Source organism: Melanotaenia boesemani, chromosome 11 (assembly GCF_017639745.1).
Source record: "Melanotaenia boesemani isolate fMelBoe1 chromosome 11, fMelBoe1.pri, whole genome shotgun sequence".
Lineage (NCBI taxonomy): Eukaryota > Metazoa > Chordata > Actinopteri > Atheriniformes > Melanotaeniidae > Melanotaenia > Melanotaenia boesemani.
In genome coordinates, this window is record NC_055692.1 from 8,822,804 (window position 1) to 8,839,326 (window position 16,523).

A 16,523-nucleotide genomic window follows, 5' to 3' on the forward strand; every position below is an offset into this window, starting at 1 on the left:
CTTCATGCAGTTTCACCAGTTTTTTTTTTTAACCATCATTCTAGTCCTTGAATGCCATTTGTTTTGTTTTTTTTTTTTTCTTTTTATTCATTTGAAGAGCATTTATGCTTGAAATGTCACCTTGAGCTGGTATTCATGAAGCAAAAGCTTTTTAAAAAGTCACATTTTGTAAAGTGTTTGCTGATGTTCTGTGAAATGAGAAAAGCCCCTGAAGTTCTTTTTTTAGCTTATATTTTCATCTCAGATGTGTATTTTCTTTTCATGAATGTAGCATTTTATGAAGAAAAAGTAAATACCCTCAATTGCCTGATGTATTTATAATTCCTTAAGATTTTCTGTGGATTACATTACATACATTATTAGAGTCACTTGCTCTGTGTGGTGGTTCAGGGTTAGGGTAGGCTGGGAGCAACTTTTGCTTTAAAGGATAATCTGAATGCATTACTCTGACATGTGCAGGTCCAGATATAGTATTACACAAAATGCAATATACAGTGTAAAATCAGTCAAGTTGCTAGGTATTGTAACAAACATGTTAGAATCACTAAAAGCAAGGTATGATTCAACATATAACTTAAATAGGAAGAACATGCATGAATACATGACAGCTAACACATTCTTGTTTATGGCAAACCTGTCATTTTCATGTAGTAGACACTTAAACACAGCAGCAGCAAATATTGATGCAGATGTGCAAATTTGTGCGTTTAAAAAAAAAAAAATGTTTTCTCTTCAGTCATTGCTGAATATAGTTCCTATATATGTTGATATAGTTAATCTTCCTTCTTGAATCCCGGTGTTTGCATTACAGTTTATGTAATCTCACAATGGAGAGTTCAGTCTGATGCTTGAGTGTTGAGCAGATTCACATAGGTGCTTCAAATGGTCTGCTTCAAATGAAGCCTGGTCCGCTTCCATGGATTGTATGGATTGTTTTGGAGTTAAATGAACACTTATTCACACTGGTGTGGAAGAAACAATAGAATTCTGGTCCACAAAACTGGTGATCTTGGTTCACAAGAGTGTTTTGTGTTGCCGGTGATGGATTGAGTGTTAAAGAAATGGTAAATGGAGTGTCATTATATAGTGCTTTTCTAGTTATTTTTACCACTCAAAGTGCTTTTACACTGCAAGTCACATTTACACACACACTCATAATCTTTCCTAGGAGTTATCTATGGAGTGTTTTTCACTATCACACACACACACACCCGTGAGCACATCAGGGGTTCAGTATCTTGCCCAGGGATATGTTAACATGTAGTCTGGGGAAGCAAGAATTGAACATCCAACCTTTAGGTTCTGGACAATAGATGAACCAGATTTTCTGCTTCCTCCTGCTATTGCTCAGATCAGAAGTCGTTTTAGACAGCAGTTGGTTTGGTTCGTTTGAGTAAAGTTTAGTTTGAAAGTAAATTAAACTAAATGAAGGTGCAACGTTTCTCTGCATTCTCCGCCCAATCTAACCAATATCCCTGGATTATCCTGGTGTGAATGCGCCCTGAAAGTCTAGACTGGGCCAAAGATCTCTTGGCCTACTTTTTACTGTCACTTCACTCCATACTTGTAGTCTTTAACCTCAACCAGTGACATCACTTCCTTTTGGATCCTCAAACACTCTCATACAGCACAACTTTGCCAACAGGATATTATTACAATGAACCCAGAGTCCCATATGAGGACCCTACATTTCAGCTTTTCCCATATCAGAGTGTGTGTGTGTGTGATTGAGATGCAAGTTGTAAAGGATTGTATATTTCCGGACAAGAAAGACAATGTTCAGTTTTTCCATGAGACCTGTTAACAGAATGAATAAATTAGTAGAGTAGCCTGGAAATCTTCCCTTAAAAAACAAAAGCAATACAAACTGTTTTTCTTTTTGTTTGTCTTTCACAATCTGTCTGACATTTTGTGCATGTGTGTGTCTTAGGCTGAAAATAATAATAAATATTTTAATCAGTCATATTTTTCTGTCTTTTGTCCTTCACCTCCTCAGATAGAGACTCAGTCAAGGTAAGTCTTTTTTCTGTTTTTCTTCTCTTTGCAAAACAACATTCTTGGTTACAGCGACATTTCTGCTCTCTCACCTTCAAAACTCCTTTTTTATTATGACACTCTTGCAATGTTTCTAAAAGGATTGAACAGTACTCTTATTAATTGATTTTTCCACAGCTAGAGGTTGGGGGAAAACTGGTATATTAATTTCTTTTTACTTCAGTGTGTTAATTCTTATGCCTCAAACTTCTATTTTTATAGCTAGATTGATTCTTGACAAAACAATGAAGAAAATGAAGTCATTTCACAGCTGCTTTTATTGATAATGAAGACTAAAGGCTCATTTATGTTCTTTGCTAAAGACGGTTTACACGGACGGGAAGGAGACTCTCCAGCGTCCTTTACCTGTGTAATTTGATCCATTTCCAGACCTCTTGCGAATACCATCAGAAACGACAGGGGCGGTGTTGACCTGACATGAAACCATGGAAAGGAACAAAAAGGAAGCTTCATTGTGTTTAATGGCTGCACAAACAACTTCCATCTACTGCGCTACATCTTTTTATGTCTCTTTCTGTGAATTATTTATTATCATGATCTCGTCCACCATCACTATGTTTTCTATTGTCTGAAACTGAAACTCGAAGGCGACCACTGAGCTCTGCACTAACCTCTAGTGGATATACTGGCTAACAACCGTGCCAACTTGGAGGATGCATGGGAGTATAAGGGCAGATGTATTAAAGAATGCTTGAAAAGATGCATTGTACCAGTTTTGGCCACCATCTAATTTGCCTCTGTGTTCCAATATTGTCATGGACCTTACAAGCAAGTGGGAGATCCACAGACTCCTGACATTGCCACCTCATTCTGGTCACCCGTCTGGTCACATTTTGTTGTGGGATGGTGTTCAATTGAGTTGAGATCTGGAATCACAGCAGGCCATTTCATCCTCTCCATTCCCAAAATCTGGCAGTATGGAATCAGTGGAATGTCATTCCAATATGTCTGTCTGTCTACCAATTAGGTGGCAGTCATACATCTGTGTCTGGCACACATCTGGCAGCACTTAAATCTCAAAACAAGAGGCAACATTGTCATAATCTAAGTTGAGAGTTGGGTATCAAGTGAAAAAGGTGTAATCTGTCTCTGATTTAAAAAAATGTTCATGTCTGCATAAGGAATCTATTATAAAAATCTCGAATGTAGCAGATCACACTAATGTTATTTAATGATAGTCAGACATAAATAATGAAAAGCTTCTGACCTTTCCTTCGCTTACACCGTCCCAAAATAGTCACATATTTAAAATATCTGACTTGTGTAGAAAAATTGTGACAACTAAGAAGAAACCCCAGCACAAACAAAGAAAAAGCTTAGTCGAATGGTTAGTAAAGGAAGAAGGGTGCAGAGAAAGGCAGCGCAACAGATCATAGTTACATCCAGTGCTTGTAGTAATTAGTCTTTTAAGCAGGGCTTTTTTTCCCTAGGCAAACATTTGGTTTGTTGAATACTCAATGAGCAGATTAGCATTTCTTTATACCAGCAGCCTGAGCTCACATGCTTGAGCACACATACACACACACACACACACACACACATTAGGATTTTGTGTGCTTTTTAGAGTCTGTGTAAACTGGGGGAATGTTTTAATGTTATCGCCTGCCCTCCCATGTTGCATATCCTCAACTACACACTCAAACAGGTGTGCATACCATGATAAAACATATTAGCAGTCTGTGTGTATGTATGAACTTGTATGTGTTTTGTGTGTGTGAGGTCATCAGAAATCTGTGATAAAAACAGATAGGCCAGAATGATGAATGCCTTTCATTAGCAGCCTGCAAGAACACAGGCTCACATACAGACACGCACACACACCCACACACACACATACATAAACATACAGAGATGCTCTTTGACACAGCAGCCAACAGTCACTCCATGAAACCAATAACTCCCTTGTCAGTGATCTACAGTTGCCTTGGCAACAGTCCACAGACTACAGTGCATGTGGATTGCATGAACATCTGTGCTTTAATGTCCTTGGCGTTAGCACCTCAAACACTGATAAAGGTATGTGGGTATTAACGGCACACACACGTGCGCCTACAGACTTATTGCTTCCAGTACAGGCTGCCGTGGTGCATTCAAGGACAACACCAAGAACTTTTACTGGTGCTGGTGGGTGGAAATAAATAAATGAAAATAAAGCTAATATATGGTTCATTTATCAGTGTTATCAGTAGATTTTTTTAATGACCCTAACTAAGTAGGACCATGTCCTGCATGTATGGAAAAAGTAGATTAATGAATTCCTATCAAAGCATCTTCAAATGATAACTGACCTTTGAAATCAGTGTCCCGTTGGATTAAACATAAGTCCAGTTTAGTGGTTGTGTGGTTGCTTAGATTACTCCTTTTATACTTGATCTTATTTTTGCCTGTTGTAAACAAGCCTCACTGCAGCAGTGCATTTCTCTGTTAATGCTGGGATGCTCTTTTAAAAGCTGTGACAGCAGCGTGCAGCCTGGACTTCCATGCTGTGCAGGTTACAGAATAACATTTTTTTTCTTTGATGGAGGCTATCTAATTGAGTTACTGTGTGAGCTGGTAGCCAACGAAAAAAAGGAGCAAAATTGGACAACTTATTCTATTTCCTAACTCGTCACATACTCCCGCTTGGTCATCACCCCCCGGTGTCACATTTTAATACATTGCAGAGTTTTTCTTTGTCCCTTATGAGTCCCTTTGTATTACCTTTTTGTTTCACTTTCGATCACTATTAGGTTTAGGCACACACACACACACACACACACACACACACACACACAAAAGAAAAAATACTGGGTGATGTCATGGTTTTAGCTGACAACTCGGCACCTTAAAGGGGTACCCATGTGTTACATTGTGATGCTGCAGGTCCGGATGCTAAAGGTCAGTTGTAGGAGATAGCGAGAAGTAAAAATGGGTTTCACAGGAAGACAAAGTATCCACAGGCAAAGTTGTGATTGTTGAACAGCAGTTAACACTTCCTCCTTATCACCTGTCAAGTACATTTGGTTCCGAGATGTTTAAAGCCTCTTATGCTCCCTGTATGTATGTAAACAGGTATGTCTATGTCAAAATTGTCAAAGCATGGCAACAGTGGAAGAGTTATGATAATGCACATTCTCAGAGACAAAAAGAGGCAGTGCACGGCTTCTTCTTAGTTCCTTTCCCTGGTCACACTTCACTTCACCCATACTGCTCCATTTGCACCATCTGGGTACACATCTCTAAGTTTTCTGAAAATGGACTGAAATACACATTTAACGGCCACAGAAGACGGACAGAAGGCACTGATTGTGTGTGTGTATATAATGCTGATAGGAAGCCAAGAAGTCATATGTCTGTGTTGGAAGGCCACCTTTTCACTGAACTATATGAACAACCACACCCCCAAAAAGGAGAGTATTTCTGGATTATATATTTATGTGCATTGATAGCAGTGATGGTGAATAAAAAGGATGCTTGTTTATCCTGTACTGATTACTAGAGATGCGTATGGGAATCTGTTTGTAAAACCAGGAAAAAAAAAACAACAAACAAAAAAAAAAAAGAAAAAACACACAAGAAGTTACAGATATCATCATCAGGACTTGCAGAATCAATTTGACATGGTAGGCAAATATAATTATGATGTCAATGAGAATTAATACTTTCACTCAGCCACACCACAGAGATCGTCACAGCAGCAAAATGCCTGTACTGCCAGCGGCGCTTTCATTTGTCTCCGCAGCAAAATTAATTTGCTTTGATGTTTTTGAAAGAGCTAATTTGCAGGCTAATTAATCTAATCAGTCTGGAAAGAAGGCGCCAGAGAATGAGGATGTTAGTTTGCTCTGTCTCACTTAAGGAAATACACACACCTGTTCCCACACTGACATCTCTAGATTATTTGCACATGGAGAGTACGAACATGTAAACAGGAACAAGTGCTGCACAACCACTCGCACACAGAACCTCACTCCTCCCCCACACAGAATCTTTGTCATCAACACTTGCAGCACGGCAAAGGGCAGTGGAAAGGTTACAAGCGTGAGTTAGTGGAAAGGTCGAGCTAAAGGTCTTGCTTTATTTTTCTTCTCTCCGTCCAGCATCTGCTGGGTAAGCAGCGCCTCCCAATGAGAGGGAGAGATCTGCAGAGACGGACAGAGCAAGAGGGGAAATGTTTAGTTGACCTTAGTTTGATCTTTGCTTCTCAAAGAAGATTAATCCTTTAGTAATGATATTTAAAGCATGCCATATTTGATTAAGAAATGGACCTGCTGCCCCTAATTCCATGATTATGTAATCAAACTGTAAAAAGAATGCTGCAAAGCTTTGGTTAGTTTGTGATAACTTAAAATCACAGGCAGAGACGTTTTTAAAGTGATATGGAGTTCAAGCTGTGGGGAAGAGTTGAGATATATTGTATGGTAAAATGTTCCAGCTGAACTTCTATCAGTCATACAACTGACTGCTGAAATGTGCATGCAGCAAGGAGCCAAGGCAGTGGATCCCCTACTCGCCTACATAGACCCTTCTCTTTCAATGCAATCATGCAAAAGCTTATCATATTAAAAAAAGAAAAATAAAGAATATGCACTCACCTATATTTTTAGGTTTTATAATAAAATGGCAAACCCCCCCTCTGTTACAACTTGATGTCCTAATTAATCACCCAAAACCCTTTATTGTCTGACCAAAGACAGCATTATAAAGACATTTTGAGGATTACTTGATTGCCCTGCAGGTCGGCTTTCTAAAAGGGGAATCTCTTTCATATTGTAGAAAAGGAAACTTCCCAAAAAATCAATTTGAGAATTAATTCAGCTGTTCTAAAAATGCTAATGCACTTGTCCAAGTGCCCAACCCAGCCATAGAGTTCGTCCAGTTATTTCAACATGGTTCATCATCGTCTTTGTCTTTGCATGACTGTCTGACTGGCCGACACTTTTATGCCTGCTATGCTTCAGCTGAAAGTAGATATCTTGACACATTCAGAAGGTTTCTATAACAATAAATTCATTTTTAAAAATGTGGTGATGCTGTGTAAAATATGAAGAGGAAAATAGAATACACTAATCAGTGATTTAAGAAGTATATACTTACAGGTGTTATGCATAGCAGAGGGGATAACTAGAGCAAAAAGTGACCCCATTTCCTTCCCCACTCTACAGAAAGACCATTGTCACATCAGTTTTTGCAGTCCCCTTGCAAGAGGCTTTTATTAAACAGGATAGGTTTAACCTTAGGGTGACAGGTTTACATGATCAAACACCAAAAAAAAGTCTGTGTTCTCCACACAACAGCAATAGTAACATTACGGATCATCACGCAGATAAGCTTGACCAAACCTGGTTGGGAGACTGGAACGCGGTAAAGGCAATTGGTGGCACAGATAGCATCCACTGTTTAAAGGGTGCACAGTCAGCGTCCTGTCCCATCACTAGTTGACATGTAAAAATCCTTTGGAAAAGCACACATCTACATCACACCATCCTCTGATAGGGAGGGAAAAACACAATAGAGTATTTAATATTACCCTAGGTCATAACACCGAGCAGTTTTCCACTTTTGCTTCAGTTCAATTTGAAGCCTCTAAAATATTTCTAGTGTTTCTGAATTTAGTTTAGTGGGGATTTTTTCACCCATGGTAGAGGTTTAACTTGTATTAGTGGAGCTTTGACGAACATTGTTCACTGATACTGGCTTTCAGAAGCATTTCTGAGCCCATGCTTTAATTTCCACGACAAAATCTTATTTTTAATGCACTGCTGTCTGGAAAAATCTGCAGATTTCTGCAGATTTTTACAGGTGACTTTTCTAATGACATTATGGACTATAAATGGGAAAATCTCCTTTGGTAAATTCCTCCTCTGAGGGTCTTAGTATGTTGTCTAAAATATTTAGCAAATAATTTAATTTAGTTTTCATTACATTTTCAACAGCAAGCCAGTTGTTTTTGTTTTTTTCTTTTGTTTGTTTTTTTTTTTTTTTTGGAAATGGGATTGTGCATTTAGACAGCACAAAGTGACTCCCTCTCTTCTACAGGAAGACCATTTCAAATTAGTTTCTGCAGTCCCTGGCGAGAGACTTTTATTGAACAAGGTAGTTGAAACTCAGGGTGACAGGTTTACATGATCAAACAGCAAAAAAAGTCTTTTGTGGGATTGCTTAAAACTGTGAGGCATTATTTTGGTAAGACAGAATTTACACTTGTAATAGCAAACGTGGAACTGGGATTGTGCATTTAGACATTTATCCAGTTTGGTGGACTATAAGTCATTTTTCGTAATCGAATAGTTTCCCTGCCATCGTCCCATTTCTCTCCGACATTGTGTCCTTTAACAAGGAAAGGAACTTTGATCTTTTTATCAAAGATCAAAGTTTTAGGTTGTGTTGCATTTCCTAAAAAACCTCTAATCTCCAATTTTTTCTAACCTGTAAATGACCAAGTATGCTCACCGTGTCATTGGTCAACTGACCTTATAGCTCTGCTTTATAAAGTCATTGTATAATATTTAAATTTATGCTGTATGTCACAGGCTAACCCTTACAGCTGTCTAATCTGACTCCCCTACGCAAAGCAAATTTGTTCAGCAACAACACAGCAGCCAGACCTGCTTGCTACGATGCTGGACTGGACAAGTTTAAAGAAAAAATAAAAAAAAAATGAAGATGGATACAAATGGAGGCCATAATTTATTATCAAATTTTTAAACGTATGTGTTACACACAGGCCATAGTTAATATATTTCTAACAGAAAGCTTTGTTTACTTCAGCTTACTTACATCTTTTTTTTATTATCCTTTTTTCAAGAGCTCTTCCGTGTCTCCGTCAGCCAGTTTTCGAACTGGAGAGAAACACCGGAGTTCAAGCGATTATTCATCCGAGAGCAAGAAACAGAAGACGGATGATAAGGAGCTGACCTCCACACGCTATGTGAGTGAAGATGCTCTGATTAACCTTTTCCGGAAAGAAGATTTAATGTTAAGCAAATTGTTTTTGATGGAATGAGAACATTTAGTTCACATGACCCCTGTATTGCTATAATTTTAGAGTCTTAGTTTGGGTGTAAATGGAAGTCTCAGGTCTTTTTATCTTGTTATTTTATTTTATTTATTTACTTTGATTTGTGTTTTTTTTATTATTGATTTATTATTAATTTTTATACATGATAAAGATTAATTTATTTCATATTTAATTGTTTCATTGTCTTTTTGTTATCATTTCCTTTTTTATTTATTTATTTATTTATTTTTTTAATATAATTGTAAATAAATTGCACACAGAGAAAAACCAAACCCGTAGTAATGTTGGAGTTTGGCTGTGAAACCATGGGCTCCCACTTTTTGGCCCATACCTTTTTATGATAATTTCAGTTTTCCACAGTGAGGCTATTTTCAAATTCCACACCTGATGCCTTTGTTATACTCTGATTTCTAGATGATCATTTGGTTAAACACACATATTCACATCTCTCTGCAGTTTGCGGGAAATAAATGAAAGGTGGTGATATTTTTTTCTTGTCAAACAAGAGGACACAGGAGTTTTCATAATCCTAACCATCCTAATCATTTGAATGCTGTTAGTGATATTTTGTACAAGTACCTCTATCAATGAATGAGATTAAATGGCATTTTGTGTCTCAGGAAAGTGATGGAGAGAAGAGTGATGAAAACTTAGTAGTGGATGTCTCCAATGAGGTATGAAACAATTTGCCATGATGTCACTCACTGCATTACCTGCTCAAAAAAATAAAATGAATCTCATTCCCTCACCTTAACCTGTGCGCACCTTCCTCAGGATCCAGTGTCTCCTCGAGGAAGCCCCGCCCACTCTCCCAGAGAGAACGGATTGGACAAAAACCGGCTGGTAAAGAAAGATGCACCCCTGAGTCCTTCTTCTATCGCCTCCTCCAGCAGCACACCTTCATCCAAGTCCAAAGAGATTAATTTGGTGAGTCATTTTGGGTAATTATACCTTTTTGATCTTTTTCATTATTTCTCAGGGTAGTTTTCTATTTTTAGACATTTAGACAAAAGTGAAAATCAGAAGCAGTCATTGGGAAAAGGTGTGGAGGAAAAATGAAGGTTTAATGTCAAAGACTGGAAACTCAGATGCAGAAAAGAACTCTTCATATGAATAATTTTGCTGTTAAATCAGGAAATGTCTTTTAGCTACAAATTTCTCCTTTGTGTCGTCATCTGTTAAGATTACATTTGTATTTTTTGTTGCAGAATGAAAAGTCCACAACCCCTGTGTCTAAATCCAGCACCCCTACATCCCGCTCAGAGGCCCCCACACCAAGCAGTACATCCACCCCGGGTTTGAGGTCTGCACCAAGTAAAACAACAGGAGTTGAGACGCTGGGTGAGTTTTGAAAAGATTATTAGTGAGATAATCTTGTCTTACCAAAATAGTCTCTCACAGTTTTAAGTATAACTGTCCTGGATGTGGCTCTGTCTTGTAGCTCCTGGTCTTCGCACGCCGCTGGCAGTTCCCTGCTCGTACCCTGGTCCGTTTGGAATGGTTCCTCACCCGGGCATGAACGGAGAGCTGAGTGGAGCAGGAGCAGCCTACACCGGCCTGCATAACATCTCCCCGCAGATGAGTGCAGTGGCTGCTGCTGCTGTGGCAGCCTACGGACGCACGCAAGTGGTACCAGAACATTTATGAACACCAACACTGATTATATAAACATATAATATTGCCTCTCATGTGTCATTGGTGTATGAATGCACAAAGAGCACTATGTATATACTAGGAAGTGCTTTATAAGTGTGTGTGTGAATAGGTAAATGTGATTTGTGATGTAAAAATGCTCTGAGTGGTCAGCAAGGGTAGAAAAGTCCCATATAAATACAGTCCATTTATCATATTCCATTTTAACTGTTGCTACTAGCAATTATTATATAACTTATTTAAGCCAGACCAACAAATGAATCTTGATTAAGATCATTTGTCTTGCTGATTAGTGTACGCCTATATTTTAAGCCACTTAAGATCATGTCGTGTTAACAGCTGTGTATTGTTAAAATTATCTCTATTTTTTAAACTCTTTAGGTGGGATTTGATCCTCACCACCACATTCGTGTCCCCGGCCTTCCGCCCAACCTGTCAGGAATTCCTGGAGGAAAGCCGTATGTTTGGTCTCCTCATTCTTGTACAGCACAGTCACATAGAAAAAATCAACAAAATGAACTGTTAATTAATCCTGTTTGCTCTTAACTGTCTTGCTTCTCTCCTGTCGCGGCTCTTTGTTCCTACAGAGCTTACTCCTTTCATGTGAGCGCTGATGGACAAATGCAGCCTGTGCCTTTTCCTCCTGATGCTCTGATCGGTCCTGGCATCCCACGCCATGCTCGACAGATCAATACTCTGACCCACGGGGAGGTGGTGTGTGCTGTTACCATCAGTAACCCGACGCGTCATGTGTACACTGGTGGCAAGGGTTGTGTAAAAGTGTGGGACATCAGTCACCCTGGCAACAAGACCCCTGTATCCCAGCTGGACTGCCTTGTGAGTGCAAAATGTTGCTCCTTACATTCATAAGGAATTACATAAATGAATTGGAGTGCCTTTTGTATAATTCTTAATGACAATGCTGTTTCCATCACATCAGAACAGAGATAATTACATCCGTTCCTGCCGGCTGCTTCCTGATGGACGAACTCTCATTGTCGGGGGCGAGGCGAGCACCTTGTCCATCTGGGATTTGGCTACACCAACTCCCCGTATCAAAGCAGAACTAACATCATCTGCCCCGGCATGTTATGCTCTGGCCATCAGTCCTGACTCAAAAGTTTGCTTTTCCTGCTGCTCTGATGGAAACATAGCTGTCTGGGATCTCCACAACCAGACTCTGGTTAGGTAGGTTGCAGGGGGGTGTGCTTGAAAACCCAAGTTCAATAACATGACAACAATTAAAACTAATTAGAGCAACTAATTATGTCTAACTGTGAGTGGCTTACTGAAATAAAAACCAGTTTTACTTTGCCATTTCTCCATGTTACGAACGTCTCTTATTTACCCGATATAGATGTTCAACAGTATTAATCAGTCTGGGTTTGTTTGTGTTTTCCTGCAGGCAGTTTCAAGGCCACACTGATGGAGCCAGCTGCATCGACATCTCTAATGATGGGACCAAGCTGTGGACTGGAGGCCTGGATAACACTGTCCGATCCTGGGATCTGAGAGAAGGGCGGCAGCTGCAACAGCATGACTTTACTTCCCAGGTACACAGAAACATAGTCCTTAATAAAACATATGAACCAAGCTACTTCTTTACCTGCATTTGTCTGTTCCAGCAGCTGGTGGGTGCAAGTAATTGGTTTGCTAGCTTGGTATTGGGTAGATAATTTCTTTTTTTTTATCATTATTTGATGCTTAAAACAAAGGAATAATGTTACAGACTGCTAAAATTGTCCATCATAAGATGAGTCGCTGCCATTTACAGTTGGTGTGATTACTGTCTCAGCTTTTGATGTATTGCAGTAATTTACAAGCTCAGTTCAGAGCGTTTAACCCACACTAAAGGCCAAACGTAGCTGAGTTTTTTTTTCTTTTTTTTTGTCCTGCGCTCAAATACTCTCAACACTAATAATACTTATAGTTAGAATTTGCTTTTTTACAGGTGAAAAGAAAAGCAGCAACAGTAGAACATTGCAGCAATTTTCCCTAATAGACCCATTTTAGTCTAGTGTGCAAATGAGTGTGCATTAAAGAGAGTTCAAAGATGGCATGGCTGATCTGGTTTTATACCCCCTCCTGAAAGTTTCAGCAAATTTATCACCATTAATTTCATAAAAAAGCAGCATCACTTAATGTTTTCTTTTTTAATATTCACCATGTGTAATAATATTATGGTTGTTCATCTAAATCAGGCACCCATGTTGTTTCATGTACTTCTGTTAAAACAGGATGTTTTTTTTTTGGTTGCAGATCTTTTCACTGGGATATTGTCCAACGGGTGAGTGGCTGGCAGTGGGAATGGAAAATAGTAATGTGGAGGTCCTGCATGTCACCAAACCTGACAAATACCAGCTCCACCTGCATGAAAGCTGTGTGCTGTCACTCAGATTTGCTCATTGTGGTAAGAATCCGGCACACTGCTGTGTTAATTTGTAAAAACTGTCATGAAATGTAATATTTCATTCATGATCTTTTTTGTCTCATGTACATGTGGAACTCAAAAAATTAGATTACCGCACAAAACTTAATTTATTTCTGTAATTTAACTTAAAGAGGAAACTCATATTATTTAGATTCATTACATGCAAAGTAAGATATTTCAAGCTTTTATTTGTTATAATTTTGATGATTATGGCTTACAGACCCAAGAAACATAACCTCAGAAAATTAGAATATTACATGAAATCAATAAAAAAGGATTTTAATACAGAAATGTCAACCATCTGAAAAGAATAGTCATGCATATACTCAGTACTTGGTTTGAGCCCCTTTTGCATGAATTACTGCCTCAACGTGGCGTGTCATGGATGTTATCAGCCTGTGGTCCTGCTGGGGTGTAATGGAAGACCAGGATGCTTCAACAGCAGCCTTCAGCTCTTCTGCATTGCTCCGTCTCATGTGTCTCATCTCTTGGAAACTCCATAGATTTTCTATGGGGTTCAGGAGAGAAGAGTTTTCTGGCCAATCAAGCACAGTAATTCCTGGTCATTGTACCAAGTTTTGGTTCTTTTGGCAGTGTGGGCAGACGCCAAGTCTTGTTGGAAAATAAAGTCAGCATCTCCAAAAAGCCTTTCTGCTGAAGGAAGCATGAAGTGCTCTAAAATTTCCTGGTAGACGGCTGCGTTGACCCTGGACTTAATAGTGGACCAACACCTGCAGATTACATGGCTCCCAAATTAACACAGACTGTGGAAACTTCACATTGCACTGTAAGAGTCTCACAAGTCTCCAGTCTTCCTCCAGACTCTGGGACCTTGATTTCCAAAAGAGATGCAAAGTTTGCTCACATCAGAAAAGACCACTTTGGACCACTGCTCAACACACTAGTTTTCTTTAGCCCAGGTAAGACGCTTCTGATGTGTTTAGGAGTGGCTTGACAAGAGGAATACGGCATGTAAAGCCCGGGTCCAGGATCCGTCTGTGTGTGGTGGCTCTCGAAGAACTAACTCCAGCCTCAGTCCCCTCCATGTGAAGCTCCCCCACATTTTTGAATGGCCTTTTCCTGACAATCCTCTCCAGTCATCCTTGCTGGTTGTTCCACCTTTTTCTTCCACACTTTTCTCTTCCATTCTACTTTTTATTGGCATGCTTTGATAGAGCGCTTAGCGAACATCCAGCTTCTTTCGCAATTACCTTTTGAGGCTTTCCCGTCTTGTGGACGGTGTCAATGATGTTTTTCTTAACAACTGTCGGGTCAGCAACCTTCTCCATTAATGTGAATTCTACTGAAACAGAGAAAAACCATTTAAATGCCCAGGAGTCATTTGCTGGTGTTTTGGATTAATTAGATGACTAGAGTGGCACTTAGAGGCTACAACACTGAACCTTTTCACACTATTCTATTTTTTTTAGATTTAGATTTTTGGGTTTTCATAAGCTGTAAGCCATAACCATCAAAATTAAAACGAATAAATGTTTCAAATTTCTCACTTTGCATATATCGAGTCTATACAATATGTTAGTTTCCCCCTTTTAAATTGAATTACTGAAATAAATTAAGTTTTGTGTGAAATTATAATTTTTTGAGTTTCACCTGTAGATGGACACAGAAGATAATTATACACAACTATATATTATATATCAAAGTTGTATAGGCAAAGTTGTTTACTTTTAGAAGGGCCAAGGGAGTGAAGGTGGTCCCAGTTCCGCTCATGACTAAATCAGTACTTTTTATGCTACATTTTATAATTGATATGTATTTTCTCTCACGGTTTCCTTTCACTCACTGTTTGGTCAGGTTTAGGCCTCTAAACAACTTGGTTAGGCCCACCATTATGTTAACCATTTCAAATATTCTTTCTTACTGGGTTGAGGAGTCTGACCCCATTAGTAGCTAACACAAAATAAACTTCCAGCCGAAGTATTGTACTGTATTAAAATGGGCCAATTGTCCCCCTCAAAAAGCAGTGTTAAGCTTGTTTGATTTCTGTGTTTGTGGTTATTTTATAATTGACCCTGACAGCAGGCCAAAGAGTTTAACGTGAAGATGTGACATGTTTTCCTTCTAAAACCAGCATTTAAACACGAAGAAAAGGAACTGTAGCGTTCCAGTTTGTAAACTTTAGAGCACCTTTTGGTTGAATTGGGTGTTTTTCTAAAAGTAAAAAGGTTGTAATGAAATTTGTTTTAGTTGAGTTAGAAAAAATATTAATATCTTTAGAATAGCCGTTTTATTTGTGTTGCGCTTCCCTGTTTCTACATTTAACCAGAGTGGACCAATAAGAGTTGCCAGATTTCCCTTGTCATTTTGATTCTTAATTAGAAAATGTGAATAAAAATGAATGGAACATTAAAAAAAGCCTTCCTCTAATGCACATATAACTTTAATGTTCTCCTCTCTAGTGTTTTTTTTTTTTTTTGCCTGATTTTGAGGAAGACGTCATCTTCATTAGGGGACATTAAAAGACTTTTGCAATTCTGACCTTGCAATGTTTAAAAATGATATCACCCAGCAGCAGTTTCTGGCCCAGGCCAAACACAATAAACTCGCATGAATGACTGTTGTTTTCTCAGATATAGTATCCCAAATTTTCCTAATAATATTCCCAAAGAGCTCCCTCTATTTCCCTGTTATGGATGTCCACCATAAAGTTTTATTTTTCTGCTGGAGGTTTGCAGTTAATACTACTACTCTTGATTCACAACCACAAGCAATTTAGCCCATATACTGCCACTATCAGATGTCTGATGAATATTTCCTTTAATATATTTTCATTTATTTATTTGTCTTTTCATAAGATTACTTCATATGCGCTTTGCTAGTGAAGGAAAACCTGACTAGTGTCTCCTTCTTTAAAAATTGCACATGAAATGCATAAAAGACTTATATATAGGTGACAGAGACATGTAAACATTTTGTCACTCTGCAGGGAAGTGGTTTGTGAGCACAGGAAAAGACAATCTGCTCAACGCATGGAGAACTCCATATGGAGCCAGCATATTCCAGGTTAGTATGGAAGAGCATGCCACTAGAATATAAAAATGCATTAGTTTGAGAACCGAGAATCCCAGCACAACACAGCTGTATCACCAGGAGATTCACCGAAATATCAAACCTGTTCCTTCTTGCTAAATTTATATTTTTCTGCAAAAACAGTCAACAAAAAGGATAAATGCTCAGTTATTGAAAGATGTAAAAATCTTTTGAACTATGTACCCTCATGTGGAGATGCAGGGTTTAACTAAATCACACTCAGCTCTCACTCAGTATGCATGTGCATCCGTCTGCTTTAAACTCATAGAAAACAGAGAACTGAAGGAAGAGTTCTGCGTTTTTTTGTATTTATTCATAGTCTTTTGTCCATTA

At 38.7% G+C, this 16,523-nt stretch overlaps 1 protein-coding gene across 3 annotated transcripts in view; it reads left to right on the forward strand.

Annotated features, from left to right (window-relative positions):
* The window catches only part of LOC121649450 (transducin-like enhancer protein 4), a 45,784-nt gene that overhangs the window by 25,760 nt on the left and 3,501 nt on the right, over positions 1-16,523 (forward strand). For all 3 annotated transcript variants that reach the window (XM_042000294.1, XM_042000295.1, XM_042000296.1), the window contains exons 8-19: positions 1,997-2,013; positions 8,843-8,965; positions 9,676-9,729; positions 9,830-9,982; positions 10,264-10,396; positions 10,497-10,684; positions 11,090-11,166; positions 11,296-11,545; positions 11,649-11,896; positions 12,114-12,261; positions 12,968-13,118; positions 16,087-16,163. In XM_042000294.1, the coding sequence (XP_041856228.1) occupies positions 1,997-2,013; positions 8,843-8,965; positions 9,676-9,729; positions 9,830-9,982; positions 10,264-10,396; positions 10,497-10,684; positions 11,090-11,166; positions 11,296-11,545; positions 11,649-11,896; positions 12,114-12,261; positions 12,968-13,118; positions 16,087-16,163 (1,619 nt within the window). The remainder of the gene's footprint in view (positions 1-1,996; positions 2,014-8,842; positions 8,966-9,675; positions 9,730-9,829; positions 9,983-10,263; positions 10,397-10,496; positions 10,685-11,089; positions 11,167-11,295; positions 11,546-11,648; positions 11,897-12,113; positions 12,262-12,967; positions 13,119-16,086; positions 16,164-16,523) is intronic.